Source organism: Vipera ursinii (genome assembly GCF_947247035.1).
Source record: "Vipera ursinii genome assembly, chromosome: 7".
Lineage (NCBI taxonomy): Eukaryota > Metazoa > Chordata > Lepidosauria > Squamata > Viperidae > Vipera > Vipera ursinii.
This window is the reverse complement of record NC_139521.1, coordinates 58,238,809-58,264,670: the sequence shown is the minus strand read 5'-3', so window position 1 is coordinate 58,264,670 and position 25,862 is coordinate 58,238,809. Positions and strand designations below refer to the sequence as shown.

The following is a 25,862-nucleotide window of genomic DNA, read 5'->3' as shown; positions in this document are numbered from 1 at the left end:
ACTTCACACTGGACTTCAAGCATCTTGCAGTGTGTGTCTCTCCATTCTTCCTCCAGACTCTGGGTCCTTGGTTTCCAAATAAGATGCAAAAGTTGCTCTCATCAGAAAAGACAACTTTGGACCACTGAGCAACAGACCAGGTCTGTTTTTCTTCAGCCCAGGTAAGACGCTTCTGACGTTGTTGTTCAGGAGCAGCTTGACAAGAGGAATACGACATTTGAAGCCCATGTCCAAGATCCATCTGTGTGTGGTGGCTCTTGATGCACTGACTCCAGCCTCAGTCCCCTCCTTGTGAAAGTCCCCAACACTTTTGAATGACCTTTTCCTGACAATCCTCTCCAGGCTGCGGTCATCTCTGCTGCTTGTGCACCTTTTTCTTCCACACTTTTCCCTTCCACATAACTTTCTATTAATGTGCTTTGATACAGCACTTTGGGAACATCCAACTTCTTTTGCAATTACCTTTTGAGGCTTTCCCTCCTTATGGAGGGTGTCAATGATGCTTTTCTGCACAACTGTCAGGTCAGCAGTCTTTACTGAACCAGACTGAGAGACCATTTAAAGGCTCAGGAACCCTTTGCAGGTGTTATGGCTTAATTAGCTGATTAGAGTGGGACACTGAGCCTAGAATATTGCACCTTTTCACAATATTCTAATTTTCTGAGATTGTGGATTTGGGGTTTTCATGACCTGTAAGCCATAATCATCACAATTATGACAAATCACAGCTTGAACTATCTTGCTTTGCATGTAATGAGTCTCTCATATATTAGTTTCCCCTTTTAAGTTGCATTACTGAAATAAATGAACTTTTGCACGATATTCTAATTTTTCGAGTTTCACCTGTATATAAGTCAATAAACAGGAACACCTCAAATCATTTTGAAGAGGGTTACCAATGAAGAAAATCTACTTGGCTTTCTGGAAATGTGAACAACATGAAGAGGCATTTTATCAAGCAGTCAGGTAAAAAAAACCCCAAAAATTCTTGATATAAATACACTGATTCAGAAGTTTTTAAAGATTAATGCACAACTGAATCAGATTTTTTTTCCTCTTGGAACTGATGGACAAGTAGAAAAATGTTGTGAAACTTCATTTTCCTATATGACAACTGCAGCGAAATTATCATATGCTCAAAGATTCAACACCATGAACAAGAGAGGAATGATTATGACATTGATGGAGCTTGTAGAAATTATTAAACTAACTTTGTTGATTACAGAAAATACAGTATCTATATTTATGGTAGACTGGAAATCCCTTGCAGATTTTTGCATGAAACAGAAGGAAAAAAATGCACTTATGACTTATGTTTTGAAGATTAGGAAAAAAGGATAGAAGTTAGCTTTTTTATAATCATAGATTAGAAGCTTCTTTTTTAATTTTTTTCTTTCTGAATTTTTGTCTTTTCTTTTCCTTTGTTTTATTCTATAATAATTTGTATTGTTTTAATATTCTCTTTAACTTTCAATAAATTCAATTTTTTTTAAAAAATTAACTAAAAATCTATGTAGATTTCTTAGTACATAATGTTCTTATTCAAAATTTTAGGATAAATTGAGTAATGTCTTTCCAAAAAGCAAGAGTTTTATGTCTTGCTTTTTGGAATGAGATTACTCAATTTATTTGATTAGAAGTTTTAAAGAGAATATAAAAACTAGGAAATAAGAATTCTTGGTGTGCAATATCCCTATAATTTCCTATGATTCAATTCTACTATCAACTTCAGTATTCACTTGGTCATTTGGATAGTGTTGATAAGAATGAGAATCATTAATAAAATATTTTGTCTACAATTTTACAAGTTTTGGAATGGATTCTAGACAAAGTTCACTTGCCAATTTTGATATAGCATATAAAAACACAGTACTGCATATTAGAAATCACATGGTAATATGCAAGTATAAGTGGATATTCTTTCTAGCAAAACTCCACACAAACATCACAAACCCTTAAGATACTAAATATAGCCAGCCTCTTGCATAAGCAGGGGTTGTGAGTGAACTGTGCAGAACTCCACTGAAATCAAGTCAGTGCTAATTTACATGCTCAGTTATTATGTTAGTGTCTACCTATACATGCCTATAGGCTTTTATACTTCTGAATTTAATCTGCTAAATAATTTAAATTATAAGTAGAACCACATTTGTGCTGAATAGGTCTCAACATACTTACCAGCTAAGTGATTTTTGCAGAACCGAGAAATATCTACAAAACTTTTAAATATTTGACTATTCTCATCTAGCCATGCAGATAGGCCTCCCACGCTGAATACAATCAAGCAGTTAAACCTTTGTATTTCAGTGACTTGAACAATCTTTTGTTAGTTAATCCAGTGCCTTAAGCATGCTGCACTCAAGTGCTGAAGTCCCCACATCATTAATGCACCATGAAGTGCAGTCTTACCCTACAGCATAGCGTATTTCTCTGTCCACTCTCTTGCTAACCTATTGTACCTAATTAGATAAGTATATTTAGTAACATAGACAAGCCAATAGAGCCCTATTAAATTTATCTGGGCAGATTTAATTGCCAATACAAAGCAGAACTACTAATAGATAATTTTAGTTTACTTCGAAACAGAAAGCAATATTTAAATTATCAAAATAGCGCACACTTTTGTTCCCCCATTACCCTAGTGTTCTCATTTACAAATTGTTCATAGCAATTTTAAACTTGAAAGTAATGTCAATATTTTGTAGAGTGGTAAAAAGTCTATTTTAGCATGCTACTGAAGTTTCCAAATTAAAAAAACATGAATATTTTACCCAATTCCGTTTTAAACAGCAGCAATGACTCAACTGTTCTTTAGCCACATTTCACCACATCATTTTGTTTAAAAAAGACAAAGTTATACTTACTTGTCTCTGTCTGTTTTATAGATGCGCGCAATCTCTGGCACTAGGGGATCATCTGGATTTGGATCACATAACAGTGAACAAATGGATAAGAGAACTGAAACAAATAGAAAAGAGCATACAGAAAATTGTAAATAGTCCAAAGAACAAGTTATTTACTTCTGCATGTGCAGGTAGAACATACGGTCCCATTTATTTTATTTCAAAAAGATTGTCTCTAGTTTAAAAAAACAGCTTAACTTGTCAGAAACTTTATACTTAGTTTGTTTGACCATGCCCCTATGTATCCCTGCACCACACTATTCTGAATATTCTGATAAATAGTTTGAGTTTGAACTCATATGACTCACTGTCTGTGTGCCAAAACAAGATTTTTTCTTTGTCTTGGCTTCTTGGTAATCTAAAGTCATTTAGGTCTAAAAAATAAAATTAGCAAGAAGCCACTCAGCTTCTCTTTAATGACTGAACCTTAATCCTTAGAGATATCTATTCTGTTTCAACATGATAATATGGAACACTTATTTAAAATTAATAACAACGATGATGGGGAAGTGAAACTACAAAAAGCACAACAGTCTCACAAGCATCAATTGAAGCTAAATACCTCGAATTGAATTACACTTTATTCATACTACTCTCTTCCTATTAGTATTTTTGGGATATTTTTCTGACAAAATGGAGATAAATCTGTGGGACAATTGCATGGCTAGGAAAAGTAATGGTGGATAATTGCCTCAAAATAACGGTCAAATATCATGCTAAAATAGAAAGGAAGTAAGACAAATCCTAGTACATACAGTACTAAGAATGTGCCAAATTTGTCAATGTAGGAAAGGATCATTCTGGAATACTCTAAAACAAATCCTTTCAAACCAAATTCCAGGGACAATTCAGAATTACCAAAATAAATTCTTCAATCTAGAAACAGGTTAATTCCTTCCATGGGTGGTCCAAAACCAAAACATGCATTCAAGCTGCTTTTCGTCAATAAAATACAAAAAACCCCCAAGAATATCAACTAATGTCAATATTCATCCAAATATGCTTACCTTTAGAAATAGTTAAAGCAGGAGACCACTGTGACCTTAGAATGTCAAGACAAATGCTGCCATTACTGTTAATATTTGGATGATAAATTCGTGTTGTAAATGCAACCTAAAAAATTGAGATCAATCTGTAATCAATATACAGAACTTTTTCAGATTAAAAATGCTGGTTCTCAATATTTAGAATATACACAATTCTGCTTAATAGTATCAAAGAGAATAATGTCTGCTTGGTACACTTCATATAAACTTAATTTTTGATATACACAGCTTGAAATATAATTCTACAAGTGGAGTAGTTACAAGGTATGTAAATTCAATTCTATACAACTGCTATTTTTCTAATTAACAAAACCACTCTTTTATTTTTCACATTTATTCAGAAATATGTTCAGGGTTAGTGTAAAATCTAATGTATGCTATATCACATCACCTTTCTCTAGGTTTGGTACTTGAAACTGCATGGGCAGGGGAGAGCTATTTAGTTCTGGGGCAAGTATCAAAATAAAACTCTTAACATTTTTATCATTTGGAAATATATATGTTTTCAACTTCCAGAACTATTTTTACAATGCTTTATTATTCTCAGGCTGGTAGGAAAAATTCACAATAACGTTACACATGACAAACTCAAAGAATATAGAAATGTCAGTAGTCTAAAACAGTGAAAATTGGCTGTGTTAAAAAAAACACCCCACAATACATTGTATATCACAGCCCAAATATCTGCATGTGTCACCAATCTATGTTATAATGGCCTGAAAGCATGTTCAGTAACTGCAGCTACAATCATAAAGCAAATATATTTTAGGGAATTTTGTAATTATTTGATTGTAGTAATCCAAAGGATAAGTCAGTGTATAGATATGAAGAAGCAATTTCTTTATGCCTCTTTGGCAAGTCAAAATGCTTTAGCAATGGTCACAGTCTATTACTTGCTGATTCATGCAGAAATTCAATGTTTTAAATTATGTTTCCATCTTTACTTACCTTAGGTGGCTTGAAAGGGTAGTCTGTAGGGAAATGAATTGTCAGAAAGAAAACACCGCCTTGATACGGACTGTCATTCTGACAAAGAAGAAAATTCAGAAGTTAAACATTTCTGTAGGAACTATAGTTTAAGAGACACTGAAGAATTATAGTAGCTAACTAAAAGTAAAGCTACCTGCAGCAAAATGACTCATATACGCATACTTTGACAATATTAACAATGGGATGCACATGATGATAGGCTGACTTCAACATTTCCTTCTGCATAAACAGTCTTGGAAATGTTCAAAAATATTGCTACATGTTCTGACACAGTAGAGAAGACAGCAATGACATTTATGGACTGCCTTTGCTGGTATCAATACTCTTTCATGAATATTAAATCTGGCCAACAGATCAGTTTCAGCTGTACTATTATTTATTTTTTTATTTTTTTATTTTAATTCCATTTATATCTCGCCCTTCTCCGAAGACTCAGGGCGGCTTACAAGCTTAGCAGTAGCCTTCATTCTATGTATATGCCTGCTTATTAGGGCTTTCACACACACCCCAAGTGGCATTACAAAGTCAGCTTAATTGCCCCCAACAATCTGGGTCCTCATTTTACCTACCTCGGAAGGATGGAAGGCTGAGTCAACCTTGAGCCTGGTGGGATGCGAACCTGCACTAATTGCAGGCAGCTGGTGTTACTTAAGGAGGCATTAGCCCACTGCTCCACCAAGGCTCTATATTGATTTATAGGCCATAATAGTTTATTTTATCATGATGTGCCAACTTGCCATAAGGGATAAAATCTCTTAAATAAAAAGTATGATACATGAAGCCCCCAAAAGAAGCCATGATATGGTTTTTTACAGGTACAGTGTTACATAGAGGAACTATCTTACTGAAAGTGTTTTTAAGAAGTAAATTCATCTGAAATCTTAAACCAAAGTGTTTCCATGAAAATTGTAAATCAAAGATCATAATATTAGCATATTCTAAAGCAGGGTTTCCCAACCCGGGGTACTCACCCCCCCTAGGGGTTTGAGATGGTATTCCAGGGGGTGTGAAAATTTGGATTTAGAAGTTTCAAAATTATAGTGTATATGCATAATTTGTTTTGAACTTTTGTAAGGGGTGCAAGAATATATCAGAAGCGTTCTAGGGGTGTGGGGTATAGAAAAGGTTGGGAACCACTATTCTAAAGTATGCACAATGAGAAAAACAGGATAATTTAAATTAAGTAGTCCAATGAAACCATGCCAAAACCTGTAAACTTTATACCACACAAAAAAAGAACGTAACAATGTGTTTTTTGGAATAACTTTTGAATAGCTGACTTTAGAATGAATGTTAATAAAACTGAAGTACTTACAGGACCCATAATTGTAGCTTGCCAATGAAACACTGAATGACAGATTGAGAAGGGAAGAGAAAAAGAAAAAATGTTATTTAAATGTTTTTATCCTCCCCCACAAACAACAAATCATATTGGTTTACAAGGACCTGTTTAAAAGAACCAGTATTTATTAATAACAACTTACTGTCATCTCCAACAGGGCCTGCAGAACACTGAGCTGGTGGGTCACGAGCCAAGTCACTAAGTTCCTGAAATAAAAACAATACTGTCAGAAAATTACATATTTCTGCCCCTTGCCCCTCCAAAGCATCAATCCAAATGCTTTTGTGCACCAGCTATTAAAATCAAACTTGTTCTCACATCAATAAACTAATTACTGTATATGTATAACAATGCAACTATAATTATTGAAAGCACTTGAAATTGTCCAAACACTGCAAACATTTCACACTCATGAATCAAGGGAAGTCTGAAATACTTTTCCTTGTTGAAAACACTTTTGTACACCCAAGCTATGGTAACTTCTACCGTTCTAGATATAGTACAAAGAGAAAAAGAAGCACTTGTTTGCCAACTAATTTTACATTAGGCACTTATTGGGGAACTAGGCTCTAAGTACAGGCTAGGGAACTACATTTAATTTAGTTTTTAAGCAATCTTAATGAAACCCAAGGAAAATTCATATATTCTTAAAGAAAAGCTTTCCTTCTCTTTCAAGAATGTCAACCTTGACCTGAAATATATTTTAAATTCTGTGGCCCTATCTTAGAATTCTTGAATGAAATAGAACTTTTCATAATAGCAGAGGCAGGGTACAGTAGAATATTAAAATTATATTAAAACCTACGATGGTTAAGGAAAATAATTTTCTAAGAGGCAGAGAGATAAGTAAAAGCAGTCCAAAACTGGAAGACTATATTCTTAATTACTAATTATCTGAATTCTTAAGACAGAAATAATGTTTAGTAGTTTCTGTGCACTAGCAGATACAAAGAATACACAACATCTAAAAGCTGCAAGCCATATACATGTAGCCCTTAATTTACAATGGCAACTGGAACAAGAATTTCTGCTGCTAAGCAATGTGGTCGTAGAGCATGAATCCCACAGTCATTAGGTGAGGTGAGTTCTCACCAGCTTCTCGTAATCAACGTCAGTGGGCAAGCCAGCAGGGAAGACTGTAAATGGTCTCGGGATGTTGCAACTGATTTTAAATGCAAACTGGTTGCCAAGCACCCAGACCAGGGGTAGGCAACCTTGGCTCTTTTATGACTCGTGGACCTCAACTCCCAAATTCAACTTCAATTCTGGGAGTTGAAGTCCATGAGTCATAAGAGCGCCAAGGTTGCCTACCCCTGACCCAGACTGTGATCACGTGATCACGATTGTGACAGCAAAAACTCTGAAGACCATAGTAACTATTTGTTCAGCACCAATGGTTGTAAGTCAAAGTCTAATTGTGGAACCTCCTTTAAAAAGGAAAGTAAAAGGCAACTCTGGATGGTGTCTACCCATGGGCGAGAAGTAAATATAGTAGCACAAATCAAAATAACATTCCTAAAGCTAACTCAAGTTAGCAATCTGGCAACTGGTCTGAATACATAGAATGCATCAAAAATCAGGCTTCATTGAAAATTATATAAATTGTATTAAATATTCAAACTGGCCGCAATTTTCTCTCAAACACATATATTTGACACATGATCTCTGAATATTTCTAAGTACGATAATATTTTCCCTAAAATATTAATAAAACTTTGTAATTGGTCCATTAGGCTTGATCTTTGGTACAAGATGCATATAAAAATACAGCCATTAGAGGTAGTCATCAACAATAGGAAACACTGAAGGAAGCAGGGCCCCAGGTAGTTAAATTATTCATCTAACTTCCCCCATCTGGACTTCAAAACACATACTGTAAAAAAAAGTATCAGCCTCCAGATTTAATTTTGTTTCAAATAATGCACTGGGTTCCAAATGGATCTATAGGCTTTTAAAAGCAGCTATTAACTAGTGGAGTGTTTTGTTTTGTTTTTGTTTGTTTGGAAGTTGTCTATCTGCCCTAAAAGAGTAGTCTAGTTGGGAGGTCCTAGTAAGAGTGATAATCCACAGAAACTATTTTGTGAGACTAGCATTTAAAAATTTTGTTTTACTTTAAACACACTAACACTGACAGATTGAACATTACTATCTCCATGAACCAACTAATCAAGTTCGAAACAACACTTTGTCATGATAACCAAAACTAGGCACAGAGCTGAACATGTCAGCTATAGTGTATTTCAATGTCTGCATATTCAATATTTCCCTCTGTATTATATTATGATAATTTTAATAAAATTGAAAAAAAATATTCCTCTTGCAGATCTACTGTATAACCCAGGATTAAACAATTACTTTGTAATTTTAAAAATTGCCTAAAAACTGTACAAAAATGGTTTCTCTTATTCCTTTAAGAACTGAAGACACATTTCATAGCCCAGAGCTTAGTAGATGACCTGAACATTATACCTAGCAGAAAAGAGAGATATGCAGTTTCCTTTCATTGAATCTTAAGCCTCTAATTAAGCAGATTTAACATCTTCAGCCTAAAGTCAGATAATCTTCTCCGATCACTTGCTTTTAGTAACATCTTGATTAAGAGGTTTAAAACTCTACCCAAAATACTGTTCATTTCTGGTATTCCTAATGCTTGACCATGGAGTTGAGAATTTATATTGATCATATGATTCTAAGAGGAAATGCTATTTTTTTAAAGATCTGAATAGACATTTATTCATTTACATGCCTATACACAATCAAGATAATAGCTGAATTCCCAACATGGGATTTGTCAACATGGTTTGTTTACACATACCATGCTTTGACCCATTTATTTTAAATTAAAAGAATTTTTTTGAAGTAGAAAGCTGGCATATTGCAAAGCTTCATCACAATCCTTATTTAAAAGGAGGCCCTTGTGTCCAATTAGCATTCCTAAAAATACTCTGGAAGCAATCTCATCAGCTCAGAACAGAAGCACAAGAACTATACAAATGCACTAACTTAAAGTCTGCCTTGAGTAATTGATAAAAAAGGCTGCTAAAATTACAATGTAAAAAATACAGGGAAGAGTAATTGTTAACAAGATGTTTTCCTGACTTCTTACAGTAGTTACATAAACTTTGAAAAAGAAAAAACAAGAAAAAAACCTGTTTATTTACTAGAAATCTACATATATACTTTCCTTAGTTGCAGGCTATTTCATTTCAGTCTAGAAAATATATTCTTTAAGGTAACACAAGGTCTCCATTTATTAATACAACCCAAGATGCACCCTCAGGCAATTTGCTATAAAGTGAGAAAGAAAGGGGAATCAGTATCACATTGCAGTATGTCGTTTGTAGTTACTGCATGACTTTCCAAAACTGCCATTATCTTAGAAACAAGCAGTTATGCTTAAACATATGTTTAGCTCCTACACTGCAGATGCATATTTTTCCTAGAGCAGCATTCCCCAACCTTTCCGGATTGGCAGCCTGTTGGAGGAGGGAAGAAAGAGAAGAAGGCTTTGAGGGTGTGGGGCAGGCATGCATGAGTGAGTGACAGCTTCATTTGTGTGAAGGGGCTGCGAGCACCGACGTCCGCCACTTGTGAGTGGGGCTCTGAGTGCCAGCATCTACCGCTCTCATGAGTGGGGCTGTGCATGCACCACCTTCCACTCACATAAAAGGTAAAGGTTACCCCACACATGCGTGCTAGTCGTTTCCAACTCTAGGGGCCGGTGCTCATCTCCGTTTCAAAGCCGAAGAGCCAGCGCTTGTCCGAGGACGTCTCTGTGGTGACGTGGCCGGCATGACTAGACGCCAAAGGCGCACGGAATGCTGTTACCTTCCCACCGTAGTGGTCCCTATTTTTCTACTTGCATTTTTACGTGCTTTCGAACTGCTAGGTTGGCAGAAACTGGGAGGAGTAACAGGCGTGCTCACTCTGTTACGCAGCACTTGGGATTCGACCTGCCAAACTGTCGACCTTCTGATCGACAAGCTGCAAATAGGCCATGGTCTGGTAGGCTGGTGGGCCATGGCCCATAGGCTGGGGACCCCTGTCCTAGAGTATGTGCTGTATGCCTTACTTACCAACATTGCTTATGACACATGATATGATAGTTTCTTCCCAGTGTATAAAATAAACAGGATTTATAATCTCAGAAACATGCATAATATTAAATATGTTCTGAGGAAATATCAATACCTTATCTTACTATCGTCATTCCGCACTAATACTAAACATTAGGTATATACAAATATGTAGTAACAGCCCATCTTAATTCAATATTGAGTCTCTCAGTAATTAATCAGTTACAGGTAGTCATCGAGTTATGACCAGTTGCTTAGTGATTGTTCCAAGCTATGACCAACCTGAAAAAGGGGACTTACAAAGAAGAGTGAGTCAATCTATTTTCCAATGCACCAGAAGTCAAGACAAGAAATAATGGATGGAAACTAATCAATGAGAGAAGCAACCTAGAACTAAGGAGAAATTTCCTAACAGTGAGAACAATTAATCAATGGAACAGCTTGCTTCCAGAAGTTGTAGGGGACTTTTAAGAAGAGACTACTTGTCTGGAATGGTATAAGGTCTCCTGCTTGAGTAGGGGGTTGGACTAGAAGACCTCCAAGGTCTTTCCAACCCTGATCTTCTGTAACTTTGATTCTGACCCTCCCTGCAGTCACATGATCAAGTTTTAAATGCTTGACAACACAGAATCATTTATGCTCATTTGCAGCATTCCATGGTCACATGGCATTTGACATTACTTTTGTAGAAAATCAACATTTATGTCCAGTTTTCAACAAAACTGTGCCCATAAGTGAACCATGGATTCACTTAGTGACAGTGCCATTTGCTTTATGACCATATTATAGGACCATAATGAACAGGGTCCATTACAGTAGTATGTCGAAAAATACCTGTATCTGCAATGCCTTCAAATAGAAGACAGGATACATCACCTTTCTATGCATGGTTCTCTTGCAACTAGTATTTCTAGAAATGATCTCACCAACACAGAGGTAGCATTCCAAGACTCTTCCAACAGCTCCTCATGAAATTATCTAAACTTTTAAAGATAGCCAAATTAGTAGCTGTTATCTCTCCTTGCACTAATGCCTCCTTAAGTAACACCAGCTGCCTGCAATTAGTGCAGGTTTGCATCCCACCAGGCTCAAGGTTGACTCAGCCTTCCATCCTTCCGAGGTAGGTAAAATGAGGACCCAGATTGTTGGGGGCAATTAAGCTGACTTTGTAATAATGCCGCTTGGGGTGTGTGTGAAAGCCCTAATAAGCAGGCATATACATAGAATGAAGGCTACTGCTAAGCTTGTAAGCCGCCCTGAGTCTTCGGAGAAGGGCGGGATATAAATGGAATTAAAATTTTAAAAAATTAAATTAAATATTGTATGCAGAAGTTTCCTTTTCATCAGTTTTACTTAGGGATAATATATCCATCCTTACCCTACTTGATCTCTCAATGACTTTTGATACCATCATTCATCATCCTTTAGTTTGGGTTGGGGTGGGCATTATGGTGTTGCACTGGTTTACCTCCCTTTTTCAGGGTCAATTCAAACAGTGATGATGAGAGAACAGAAGTCTTGGCCTCCACTATATGGGATGCTATAGGGCAGGCAGGGGTGGGCAACCTTGGCTCTTTTATGACTCGCGGACCTCAACTCCCAGAATTCCTGAGCCAGGAATTAGTGCAGGAATTCTGGGAGTTGAAGTCCACGAGTCATAAAAGAGCCAAGGTTGCCTACCCCTGCTATAGGGATTAGTCCTTTCTCCTCTCCTTTTTAATGAGCATGGTGAAGTCGTCTGTTGTGATTGGATGAGGTATCATCAATATACCCACCTATATGTCTCTCAGCGAATTATGCAATACCATAAATGTCTTATGCCAATGCCTGGAGACCGTGTAGATTTAGATGGAGGACAACAAGCTTCAGCTGAACTCTGGAAAAACTGAACGGCTGTTTTTTGGGGGCCCACTGACTCACAGATTACGCCATCATTAGCAATGGAAGGGGTTGCACTACTCCAGACGGACCCAGTGCAAAATCTGGAGGTACTTCTAGATATACAACTCCTAAGAGGACCTTTGCACGACTTCATCTTATGCATCAATTGTGCCCGTTCCTGGATCAGACTACCTATAGTTGTTCACGTCCTAGTCATCTCCAGATGGGATTTCTGTAATCTATGTGGATGTATCCTTGAAAAGTATCTTGAGGCTGAGTTTGGCGATTCTCTTGCAGACATTTCATTACCAAACTAGGCAACATCATCAGTGCACTAATAAGGATTTTTTTATATTTGTACTACTGTTTTTGAGATCTTCAGTTTTTATCTATTGTTCTGCACTGCCCCAGAATCTCCTTAGATTGGGTGGATGGATGGTTATATACATAACTTACAACGCTCTAAACCTACAACTGCTACATTTTTTATGAGAATGTTGTTGAAAAACTCTTCAAAAATCCAAGCTCTCCTTGACAGCCTCAAAAAAGCTCTAGGTTTGTGAAACAGCATTTACCAATTTATTAATCAATGTGGTTAAGGTGCTTGCCAACAAACCAGGACACTGTTAGTAATAGCACTAATATACTGCTTCATAGTGCTTTACAGCAGAGCTCCACGACCCATGGGACTATTCCCATGCAGGAAACCAACTTCCTTAACAGTTGGGAAAGAACGGCCCAGGTAACTACATGCTCCCTCTGTACCTGAAGGACCAGGGCTCTGATGCTGTCCTGACGTTCCTGAGATAAATAGACCCTGCATAGTTCGGTGTTTACGATCGCGCCCAAATGAAGAAGGCGGGTTGAGGGAACTGTCTGGCTCTTTTGAAAGTTCACCAAGAACCCATGGTCCTGGAGAGTCTTGATAGACAAAGCCAGGTCCGATTGAGCCGCCTGGACTGATAGGGACTGGATGAGAATGTCGTCCGGATAGCACTGGATGCGTACGGGGATGGAACTCAAATGCGCGGTCAGCGTCATCGAGATCTTGGTAAACACTCTTGGAGCCGACGAAAGGCTGAACAGTAAGGCTCTGTACTGGAAATTGTGACTTTTGTAGCAAAACCTAAGGAACCTCCGGTGGGCGGGAAGGATGGCAATGTGAAGGTATGCTTCCGTGAGGTTGATGGACTTCAGGAAGTCTCCCCTCCTGCTGCTGGCCAAGATGGACTGTAGTGTTTGCATCTTGAACTTCTTGTATGTGAGATGAGCGTTCAGTCCCTTTAGATCGAGTATTGCCCTCCTTCCTCCAGACGTCTTTGGAACAACGAAGAGGATGGAACAGAACCCCATTCCTAGCTGCCCATCTGGGACTGGTTCTATGGCCCTTATTTCTAAGAGGTGTTGAATAGCTTCTGACATGAGAGCCTGCCTGACTTCATTTTTTGATAACGGACAAGGAATGAAGTGCTCTGGGGGGGACAGAATTCAAACAAACAATGTCAGTCTGCCAACAATTGGGGAGACTGCCCTGAAGTCATTTAGACTTTCTGAAGAGATGGCCCCCCATGCCTTGAAAGGGTTGCTTTGCTTGGAATTGCAACCTGGGTCTGTCTCTGGTCCCCGGTCGGTTGAATTGATGGTCAGACCTGGGAGGGAAGGAACAGGAGAGCTGAGCAAACTCTGATCCTGACCGGAAAAATTATCTGCGGACGTACGGGGTAGGCTATCTGCCCGTCTAAGAAGATGAGACATCACCTTACACTTGTCCTTGTTTTCCACCAAATAAGGTGTCAAGGTCTCCCCAAAAAGCTGACCACCATGGTAAGGGGCAGCCGCCAAGCGCCACTTGGATTTAACATCCGCTCGCCAATGTTTGAGCCACAGGAGTCTGTGAGTGGTAACATTGGAGGCTCTGGCCCTAGAAGAGATGTGTAGAGATGTGTCCGCCATGTAGCAGCCACTAACTTGGCTAAGTCCTGGTGCATTCAGGCTTCCTCCGGGGGTACTCTGGCCTGAAGTTGGCGGAACCAGAGAAGGGAGGTTCTGGCAAAGAAAGAGGTGGATGTGGCTGCCCTCACCGCCCATGCTGAGGCCTGGTGGGTCCTGCGGAAGGAAAGTTCAGATTTTCTGTCCTCAGCCTTCAAGGTCTCAGCCATATCACCGGACACAGTGGAGGAGAATTCACAGAAGGAACCTCTAGCACTTCCAACAAGACCGGGTCAACATTAAAGAGCTTCTTGTCCATCCCCCCCCTAGAGAGGGAAAAGTGCCAGGTGTTCCCCATTGCTTCTGTACCGTGTTGAGGAAGAGAGAGGGACAGGGGATGTGACGCTCAGTGACCACATGCTCTCAAAATACCGGCCTTGCGTCTTGGCTGGTGGACGGACCAGGATGCGGAACCTGGTCAGGACCAATCTTAGCAGTAGCGCTGGCCTTATGAAGCAGAGATTTAAAGAGCGCCAGATTGAATAAAGGGAGGAGGGTCTGGAGTAAGATCCTCATCCTCCGAGAGTGGCATTTCCATCGGGTCATACTCCTCAGAGAAAGATACTTCGCTACGAGGAAACCAGGCGGGAGAAATAGGGTCAGAATATTCTTTCTGGTGCTCCCAACTGGGGGAGATAAGGCGGTGTCATTGAGGCCACAGATTCGGGTGCATACCTTTGTTGACGTTGTAAGGCCTGGGCAACCGCCTGGGAGATCAGAGCCTGAAACTGCTCTGGCGATCACAGTCCCTGCGCCTCTGAGGGCCAAAGACCAGCTGCTGTGGGTGTAAAGGTGGCTTTGGGCCTGGACTGTGTTGTTCTGGGGACTGGAAGTGTCAGTCGGATACCTGGTCCCTGGGTAAAGGAAACCATCTCCTCTTGCTCAGCCCTGGGAAGATAAGGTTGGTCATCATCATCTCCCTCCAGAGACCAGACCCTCTGGGAAGATGACGGAGGAGCAAGCTGTGGCCCAAATACAGAGTCCTCTGCCAGAGGAGAAGAGACCTGTTCAGCACCCATCGTGCCCTGTTTCTGGACCTTGGCAAACTTTCTAAGGCCTGGTGCCTCCTGCTGCCCTCTTTCTCTGCCGCCTTGGAGGACCTTTTGCCAGAGATGGCCTTGAGCTTTCCAACAGCCTCCATTTTGGAGGACTTATGCTTTGAATGTGCAGGAGTGTTGGGGGCACGTGTGAAGCCTGAGGTGCGGTGTTATCTGCCATCACAATTGGGAGATATTTCAGTGGAATGCAGAGAGGGATCTCAAACAGAGGAGCAGAGTACTGATCTGAGGCTGTGTGCCACTCTCAGGCATCAACAAGTACTCTATGGCAATGGTGGCTGCAGGACCAACTTAATAGACAACTGGCATACCTGCAAAACTCCTGATGGACTTAAGACTAGTTGAAGCACCTTTGGAGCACAGGCCAAGTCTACTGTGGTGGCAGATCACCTCAGTGATAACAGCCAGCTCACTAGTCTTAGTTGGTGGCGGCGAAGCCAAGAATGGCACGGCCAGCACACTTCTTCTGTTGAAATGGACAATGAGCTAGGTTGAGGCCTAGAGCAGGGGTCGGCAACCTGAAAAAGGAAAAGAGCCACTGGGAACCGGTTCCATCACACATAAAAAAAGTGGGAGCCGCGTGCGTGCGTCCATGCACGCACATGCGCAAAAAAAAATTTGCGCATACGCAAAATGGTTTTTTCTTGCGTGTGCACAGACACGCACGGTTGCCGTTTTTTTAATGTGTGATGGAACCGGTTCCCGGTTGCGCGACAGCGACGGCCCGTCTGCAAAGCTGCCACTTTCGAGGGCTTTGCAGACGGGCCGCGGCAGCTTTCCCAAGAAGCGGCGCCGCTGCCCATTCCGAGAGGTGCGCGCGCACCTCTCGGAATGGGCAGTGGCGCTGCTTCTTGGGAAAGCTGCCGCGGCCCGTCTGCAGAGCTGCCGCTTTCAGCAGCCTGCAAACGTGCTGCGGCAGCTTTCTCAAAGAGCGGCGCCGCTGCCCGTTTGCGCGGAGGTGCGCGCACACCTCTCCAAACGTGCGGTGCCACTCTCCATTTGGAGAGGTACACGCGCACCACTGCCCGTTCGAAGAGGTGCGCGCGCACCAGGCGGCTGGGAGCCGCAGGAGACGGCTCAAAGAGCCGCAGGTTGCCGACCCGTGGCCTAGAGCTACAGTTGAAGCCTCCTGTATGTGACCATCCACTTTGAAAGGTTTCGGGCAAGGCAAACAATGATTGTGCTACAGTCAGAAGGGATCTGAACTCAGAACCCTCTGCAATGATTGTGAGAGAAGGAGCCTGAAAAAGGACCCCTGAGAACTGACCAGAAGCTCAGGGACCAACTTCCCTGAGCTGGAAGGCAAGGTAAGCACCTTTGAAGTCTGTTGGGGTTTTTGGTTTTTTTTGGTGGGGGCCCCTGAAATCTACCCCCCCTTCTCAGAAGCTAGCAAAGAAGGCTGCACAAGCCTTTTCAGAGTAAAAGCAATGTGATGGTGGAGCCCAAAATGGCGGTTGCTACTGCTGGTAGTGAAAAAAGAGAAGCAACCTGTCCTTCTCCCTTCAGGAGAGAAGGCAGGCAGTTCTGAGAGTCTTCACGTGCCTCTGATGCTATCAGCACACTTAAAAAGGCAATGGAGGCTTTCTGACAAAGAGCCTCCTTTCAGCCAGCTGCTGGTAAGCTGGAATTCAAAATGGCGGCCACAACTAGCCTGCCGCAAAAGAACAGCCTGGGGCTTCTGAGAGAAAGATAAGATCCTGAAAAGAACTACACCGAAAGCTATCTAATTGAGAAACCTTCCCCAGGGACTTGAAACAGTGAAAACAGTTGAAACCTCCAGAAGGCTGAAGCTCAATCAGAGCTACAGCTGGAAGGAGAAAAGCAAACTCCAATCCTGAAAAGAATGCTATCTAATTGAAGAATCCACGAAGGGGAAATATATATGACCTGCTCAATTACTCAGAAGAGATGACTCAGCAATATTCTGGGAGCCAAAATTACCATGTCTATTCTGGGCACAGACTAAGTCGTGACTGGGAGGTGTCCTGGCCCAGGAGAGGCATGGCAAGTTTGACTGACTTAGTCTAATTGGGCAGGAAGACAGAGTTAACCCATTCATGGATTCTCCATCTATCATGCTGGAGAAATGGACAATTCTGACTACAGGGAAAGGAAACTCAGCGAAATTCAACTCCCACAAATTTTTCTTATAATAAGTATATGCTATTTCTAGTAAACTATGTTGAAGCAGTTTAGGAAAATTTCAAATAAAACACTAAGTTAAAATAACGGGAAGAAAATGTTGTCTCTATCTTTCACACAGAAATGAAAAATGGGCTTGCAATAGGTGCATCCTGAATATAGACAGTATTGTATCTGTGAAGGTCAATCAACCAGTAATTGGGGGAAAAAAACCAATTCATCACACCCACAAGCAAACTATATTGAGGACTTGTGCAGCAGCTGTCCAGATGTATTAGTCAGAGACACTAATACAAAATTGTAGTCTTTTATATATACGTAAATATATTTAATATTCAAACTTACAAAGGCCTTTGTCATTATACAGAAAGAACATAAGGTAGTCAGGAACACAGGATTATCATGAGGTAAATTAAACAGTATATGGAACACACAGAAGAAAAAGGTGAGAAAAAAAGGGAAACTCCCCCTTATACTTACAGCAACCAATCATAGTGTAGATTGCCTCATGCAAGTCAGTACTCTCTAACTAATCAACTACAATTGTGTGTTCTGGCCTATTGTTCCAGCTACTAAATTCAGTATCTTAAGAATCTATTAGAATCTATCTGCTCTGCCCCGGCCCCCTGACCGGCTCCCGGGGACGGCGGCGTCTCCGGGCTATCGACGGAGACGCCGCGGACCAGCTGGGTGGCGGAGGCGGCGGCATCTTCGGCGGCGTCGGCAGCGAGAGGCCCGCCCCTGGACCACGACAGCCCTGGACCACGACAGCCGTCGCAGCCATCCAGGAGGGGCCGGAGGCTCTGCTCTGCCCCTGACCGGCTCCCGGGTGGCGGCGGCATCTTCGGCGGTGAGAGCCCAACGAGCCCGGGTCTGCGGTCTCCTCCGATGCCGATCACCGGGCAAGGGCGGCGTCTCCGCAGATCAGCTGTGCGGCGGAGGCGCCGGCAACGAAACCAACAGCAGCAGCAGCGACAGCTCTCCAGCCCCCAAGCTGACCGTCTGTCCCAGGAGCCGAAAAGCGATGGTGGCAGTGGCGACGGGACTTCACCGGCCGCCCCAAGCCACCACAACCATTGCTGCCATCCAAGAGGGGCCAACATCTCTGCCCTGCCCCGACACCCCTGTTCGTCTCCCAGGCTGCGGCGGTGTCTCCAATCGATCAACGGAGGTGCCGCGGACCAGCTGGGTGGCGGAGGCAGCGACATCGTCGGCAACGGCGACGGCAAGAACCCCGCGGGGCCCTAGTCTGTCGTCTCCCCACGGGCCTGAACACCGAGGCAACCGCAGCAACCACCCTGAACAGGACCGGAGTCGTTACTCTGCCTCGACCTCCTGGCCTGCTCCTGAACAACGGCGGCGTCTCCATGGGATCAAGGAGACGTCGCAGACCGGCTATGCGGACCTGTATCGACCACCACCGAGGGGCCTTGACAACGGCGCTAAGCTTCTCCAGGCCCTGGTCGACCAATCTCACCAAAAACCCTCGACGGAGGAGATGACGGCGATTAGACCACCGAGGCCATCAGCATCTTGCCTCCACCAGCTCTGAACCCCCTGCCCTCCCTCGCCCCACAGGACATGATGGGCCTGGGTGTAAGCCACGGTGGCAGAGTGGCCTGTCCTACATCTGCAGCCCCATAGAGGTGAGAGCTCTATGGGGTATGCTTCACCCAGAGTGGGTCCTGGACCACCCCCAGAAGCAGAATCACAACCCATCGTGAGAGGATGGGGAGTGGCCTGCTTCCGGGGTTCACCCAGCCAAGTGGCAGTGGTTGGATGACGGCCCAGATACCCACCTACCCGACTAGACCCTCCTTCCAATGTTCCACCCAGGGGACCGCCTTCCCAATGCTCCCCAAGGCTCCCTATGCTTCTCCAATATTCTAGCGTAGATCTACTCGCCCTCAGGAGTTCCCCCCTCTCCTGGGTTCGTCCTGCCTTCAATACATCAAACCTCGATGACGGGCCCGACCATTGGGCCTCTGAGAGATGGCCAGGCAGGGTCAGGGGCCTTCATCACAAGACCAACAAGAGGCCCCTGGTTAAGTTTCTTGCCAAGTTTTTTCTTGGGTTAGGGAGGGGGGCGGGGAAAGAATATGGCTGCTCAGGAAAGGCAGGCCTTCCGGCTACCATAACGCAGGCCAGGCCTACGACCAGTCGCGATGGTGAGAAACGAGGACCAGTCGCCGACAATACCCAGTGGCGTACTGACGAACATCCTATTCCCAGGATGGTGGGGATCGGCAGAAGGTGCACAAACAGAGGGCCGTATCGTCACCGGGAGTGTCATCTCCGCTCTGTACAAGCGGTGAGACGCTCCGACCCTCTGTTCTCCCCCGGAGGACCCGGGAGCAAAGGTGCGCACCCTCCCATGCTAAGGCTGGTCTACCTGAATGCAAGGTCCGTAGCTAACAAAGCTCACCTCATTCGTGACCTAGTGGAGAGCGAGCATGCGGACCTGGCTTGCATCACAGAAACCTGGCTGGACCCAGAGGGGGGTGTTCCTCTGGTTGACCTCTGCCCGCCAGGTTTCCAGGTGCTGCACCAGCCTCGGGCTCATGGGAGGGGCGGGGGAGTGGCAGTTATCATCAGGGAATCCCTTAGCCCGCGAGAGACCACCGTCCCTCAGATGGTCAGGTGTGAGTCTCTCCTACTGAGATACGGCCCAGGGGCGCAGTTGGGCCTGCTGCTGGCGTACCTACCACCTAATCGTGCAGCGGCGGCCCTGCCCGAGCTACTCGATGCCCTCTCAGGATTGGTGGTTGAATTCCCAAGACTCATGGTCTTGGGCGACTTTAATCTACCATCCCTGGGAGGATCGTCCGAACTGGCTCGGGAGTTCATGGCTTCCATGGCGGCCATGGACCTGTCGCAAATAATTTCCGGACCGACTCATGAGAGAGGCCACACTCCAGACTTGGTGTTCTTGTCTGGACGGTGGCGTGATGATATCGGTGGGGGTGCCACAACTGTTACGCCCCTGTCATGGACCAATCACCACCTCCTGCAGCTAGACTTCCCCCTTGCCACCCCCACCGTGGGTGCACGGTGCCAGTCAGATGGTACCGCCCTAGGCGCCTAATGGACCCTGATAAGTTCCAGGCAGCGCTTAGGGACACGCATGCACTCCCTGCTCACAGCTCGGCGGATGCCTTAGTGGAAGCCTGGGAAAAGGCAGCCACGGAGGCTCTGGACCGAGTTGTACCCTTGCGGCCTCTGACCCGGCGCAGATCCCAGCGAGCCCCATGGTTCACCGAGGAGCTCCGGGAGATGAAGCGTCGGAGACGGGGCCTAGAGAGCAGTTGGAGATCCAGTCGATCCGAATCCGACCGATTGCGACTAAGAATCCTCACCAGGTCTTATCTCGCTGCGATAAGGGTGGCAAAATCCAACTATTTTTACACCCTCATCGCGTCCGCAGATAATCGCCCGGCTGCCTTGTTCAGGGTGACTCGCTCCCTATTAAACCAAGAGGTGAGGGAGGAACCCTTGCAGGGTCGAGCCGAGGAATTCGGTCAATATCTGCTGGATAAAATTGCTCGGATTCGAACTGGCCTGGACTCCAACTGGGCTGAGATGGAAGAACAAGACATGGACAGTCTTGTCGATGTCATCTGGGAAGAATTTGATCCTGTAACTCCTAAGGAAGTGGACAGGATTATGAGAAGGTTGAGCTCCTCCACATGCTTACTGGACCCGTGCCCTTCCTGGCTGGCCTATGCAGCTCGAGAGGGGCCACGAGGCTGGTTCCTAGCGGTCATCTCTGCTTCTCTGAGTGAGGGTCACTTCCCCACCGCCTTGAAGGAGGCGGTGGTGAGACCTCTCCTCAAGAAGCCCACCTTGGACCCATCCTCTTTGAATAACTTTCGTCCAGTCTCCAATCTTCGCTTCCTTGCGAAGGTTGTTGAGAGCGTGGTGGCGCACCAACTTCCTCAGATCCTGGATGAAGCGATTTATCTAGACCCGTACCAATCAGGTTTCAGGCCGGGCTACAGCACGGAGACGGCATTGGTCGCTCTGATGAATGATCTCTGGAGAGCCCGGGACAGGGGCCATTCCTCTGTCCTAGTCTTATTAGACCTCTCGGCGGCTTTCGATACCATCGACCATGGTATCTTGCTGCGACGCCTCAGGGGACTGGGAGTGGGAGGCACGGTTCTGCGTTGGTTCTCCTCCTTTCTCCAGGGTCGCTCGCAGTCGGTGCTGACAGGGGGACAGAGGTCGACCCCGAGGCCTCTCGCTTGCGGAGTCCCTCAGGGGTCGGTCCTCTCACCTCTCCTGTTCAACATCTACATGAAACCGCTGGGTGAGATCATTCGCAGTTTTGGAGTAGGGTACCATCAGTATGCTGATGACACCCAGCTTTTTATCTCAACTCCAAACAATATCAGTGATGCCCTAGACGTGATGTCCCGCTGCCTGAAAGCGGTCCGGGAATGGATGGGGAGAAACAGGCTTCAACTGAACCCGGACAAGACTGAATGGCTGTACGTACCGGCAAGCCAGGATATTCAGAACGTCCCGTTGCTTAACATCGGGGACAAGTTACTACCCCCTGTTGATAGGGCCCGCAACCTGGGTGTCCTCCTAGACTCGCAGCTCTCCCTGGAAGACCACATAGGAGCTGTGACCAAGGGGGCCTTCTCCCGGGTTCGACTAGTTCGCCAACTACGGCCTTACCTGGACCTGGATTCCTTACGTACAGTCACCCATGCCCTTGTGACCTCTCGCCTGGACTACTGTAACGCTCTCTACATGGGGCTGCCCTTGAGATCCACTCGGAAGCTTCAACTGGTGCAAAGTGCAGCGGCACGGACACTCTTGGGAGCCTCCCGATACTCCCATATCACACCTCTCCTCCGTGCGCTGCACTGGCTTCCGGTTGCCTTCCGTGTGAAGTTCAAGGTGCTAACAATGACATACAAAGCCCTACATGGCATGGGTCCGGACTACCTACGGGAGCACCTTCTGCCAATGTCAGCACCCCACCGTCCTGTGCGCTCCCACAGAGAGGGCCTCCTCAGGGTGCCACCGCTCAAGGAATGTCGGCTGGTGGCCCCCAAGGGGAGGGCATTCTCAGTGGGTGCGCCAGCCCTCTGGAACAGCTTACCTACCGAAATCCGGATGGCCCCCGACCTCCGTACCATCCGACGCGACTTAAAAACTTTCCTGTTCCAGCAGTCCGGCCTGGCATGATAGCGTTAACTGGGGTCCCAGTTTGTTTTCACTATTGTTTTTATTATTTTTATTGTTCAATCTGTATACATTCCTTCCTCTGTACACCGCCCCGAGTCCCTCGGGAGAAGGGCGGTTTATAAAAACTAATAAATAAATAAATAAATAAATAAATAAATAAATAAATAAATAAATAAATAAATATTACTGCCTCAAGTTATTTCGGACATATTTGCAATAAACAGTTCTTGAATCATAAAAACTAGCAAAGACAGACTAGTGCATGATACATATATATTTAAAAGATGCTAATTCCAACAGTGGTTCCTGAAAGGCAAGAAAAAGAATCGGAGCAGAAACGAAAACACTGTTCACTAGTGGAGTTTAAAGAACTGTGTCACAGATATCAGGACTCAGATACGTTTTCAAAATGCTTTGGATCTCATGCAAGCACAACATCTTTTATTGTTCATTTAAAAGAGCCCAAGTTTTTCAGACTCCCTTACAAGCCTGTAAAAAAATATTGCTTTAAAAGCCACCTTAACTTTAATGAGGAAGCTGGAAAAAGTGAGACTGCTTTAGTGAGTAGCAAAATGTGTTGCATTTACAGTCATGCAAGATTCAGAGCATATCTCAACACTTGTACAGACCTATCAAAAAGTCTACGTTATATTTTTGCAAAAAATTGAGGCTATAGCATTATCAGAAAGATTAATATTTGAGAACAAAATTACTAGTTAGCCATCTTAGACTTTGCTTAAGAAACATGAGCTTGTTATTTAATTCTACTACTAACTTTTAGTAAACATTTTGGGAACAAATACCGCCATTTCTAGGATGTCTAAGTATTCTTAGTACTGATAAAATTAAGTAGACTGGATAAAATAATAAAATTAAATTGACTAGATTAAATAGACTGGAAGGATCTCCTGCCATTCTGAATATTATGCACGGCAAAAACAAAACTACACCATAGTAAGTCTTACCAGAAGCCTAGAGTAATAAAAAGGCATTTTACATAATTAAATGAAGATTGTGAAAATGTGCTGAGGATATTTACTCACTCCAGGTTTTAACTATCAGAGAATAATATTTGACAATTGCTTCCAGATACTGCATCTTGATGGAATTACATGATGTATTTTCTTTATGGCAATTACAAATGGTTATAAACTACTTCAGTAAGAGAGACAACAAATCTTAAGCTATTTTGGCAGTTCTTTCTCAATAGTCATTACAGGGAATATACCAAGAATGACTACTTCTACTAGCACAATACTAAGAAAAACTGGTGGTATAATACATCACAGCATATTTTAGCACTTAGTCTATGAATCTGCATTTTCAGCAACATAATCTTGAGATAGGCAATAGGCAGTGGAAGGGCAAATATGTTATGACTAGACAGGGGGAAAAAACCCGAGGTAGTACCAACTGTCCTGCAAGACAAATCAGGAATAACTAGATTTGGATGAATCAGCATTATCTAAGAATCCAGGTAGCAATTAAAATTGAGAAGTGTGGAGTGCATGTGCATATGCATGTAATGTATTCTAATATTAATAGCCTTGCCTTTGGAGAACTTAACTGAACATTCTGGAATACTAAGTCTGAAACTTTTGTAAAGTGAATCAACTGCTATTGAACTATGATCTCTCTTCCTTAGTGCCACACATTTTAATTAAAACACAAAACCACTCTCTTTAAAGATAGGTGACAGCAAAAATGCAAATGGAGAAAATGTACTTAATAAAGACAATGCTCTTTTTTAGATTGGTTTATCATCATCGTCATAACTTATTTGTTACAATTATATATAGAAATATCTTTGTATAAATAGCTCAGGATGAGATTTTAAATTCCATCAGTGGTTTTGTCTGGAAATATTACTTTTAAAACGCCAATACTGTTATTACGGCAATATACTTTAAAATTCAGTCATATGTTGTTTAAGAATAATAAGCTAGTTACTGTTGTTAAAATCAAGTCCTCAGCTAATTTAAGGACTGACAACTATAGAAATAACACCATTAAAACAAATTTCACTAGAGGCTATAAGATTGCTGTGTCAATAGACTTATCCATTATTATTAACAGCCCCCAAGACTACTTGATTCAAGATTCTACTTTGAAACAAAATGGTTCACAAATTACAGGGCAAAATCCCCACAGACTGAGGTGGAGCAAAAATCACGGAACATAATCCAGTAGTTTTCAGCATGAGACATTTCCATTACATCCCTAAGTCTTGAATACTTCATAGGCGATAACATTAATCAATCCACATTGGATTATGTAAATGACTACTGTAGAATTTAAAATGTAATTCTGGAATTGTAAGGATGGAACACAAAACAGAATTTTGGAAATCAAAAGAGTTTAGGAAATTCTGCTCTGCTGTTCCTGGCTCTTTCTTATGTAATGAAGACTCACTATGAAAGTTGTACCAAAATTAATGCAAAAATCAGACATTTTAGCTAAAAGGAATTTGCAATAATCAGTGTTCTTTTTAAAAAGAACCTTGACATGTCCATATAAAATATAGAAAAATCATATACCGATTAAAACTGTACAGCATTCTGTATTTGAAGAGAGAAAAGTGCCTTGGATAATGCAACCTAGCATGTGTCCAGAATTGGTTTCAGGTGCCGACACACCTTTTCCTAGAATTGCACAGGCTGCTTAAAATACTTGCAGAAATAAGTTATAATTACATAGTCCAAAGTGCACTTTTATCTTCAAATCCAAAGTACCTTAGTGGTCTTGCAAAGTTAAACAAAGCAAAACATGGAAAGCTATGCAAGTCAATTATTTAAAATAGTGCCAATTCAGCAATGAAAATGAGGAATAAAGTATTTTATTTTACAAATGTCTCTTTCCCAACCTATTATTTTGACTTCTAAAGAAAACGTCACTATCCAACCAATATATCATTATGTGTAACCTGTGTATGAATTTATACTATAGGCAGTTACCATAATTGGGACTCCAGTCAGTCACTAAATTGGAAATCATGTGAATGCAACTGTACTTTCTGGCTGAAAAGAGATAAGACTACAGGTAGTCCTCAAATTATGACAAGTGAGCCAGAATGTTGGTTTTACATCACTATTATAAATTAGGCCACCACATAGCCAGGCTCAATTTTACAACTGTTTTTGTGACAATCATTGAGGTACCACAGTTGTTAAGTGAATGACAAAGTTTTAAGCCCAAATCCAATCCAATACTTACCAGAAAATGGCAAAAAAATGTTG

General features: G+C 42.8%; 1 protein-coding gene across 4 annotated transcripts in view; it reads right to left on the bottom strand.

Moving 5' to 3' along the window:
- Positions 1–25,862, bottom strand: part of UBE2D3 (ubiquitin conjugating enzyme E2 D3) — a 38,223-nt gene that overhangs the window by 1,857 nt on the left and 10,504 nt on the right. For 3 of the 4 annotated variants that reach the window (XM_083367388.1, XM_083367389.1, XM_083367387.1), the window contains 6 exons: positions 6,424–6,487; positions 6,255–6,286; positions 4,898–4,975; positions 3,911–4,016; positions 2,865–2,958; positions 2,410–2,459 (listed from right to left, as the gene is read on the bottom strand). In XM_083367388.1, coding sequence (XP_083223514.1) covers positions 2,411–2,459; positions 2,865–2,958; positions 3,911–4,016; positions 4,898–4,975; positions 6,255–6,286; positions 6,424–6,487 — 423 coding nt within the window. In that variant the 3' untranslated portion in view covers position 2,410. The remainder of the gene's footprint in view (positions 1–2,409; positions 2,460–2,864; positions 2,959–3,910; positions 4,017–4,897; positions 4,976–6,254; positions 6,287–6,423; positions 6,488–25,862) is intronic. The other variant, XM_083367390.1, reaches the window with a different exon arrangement.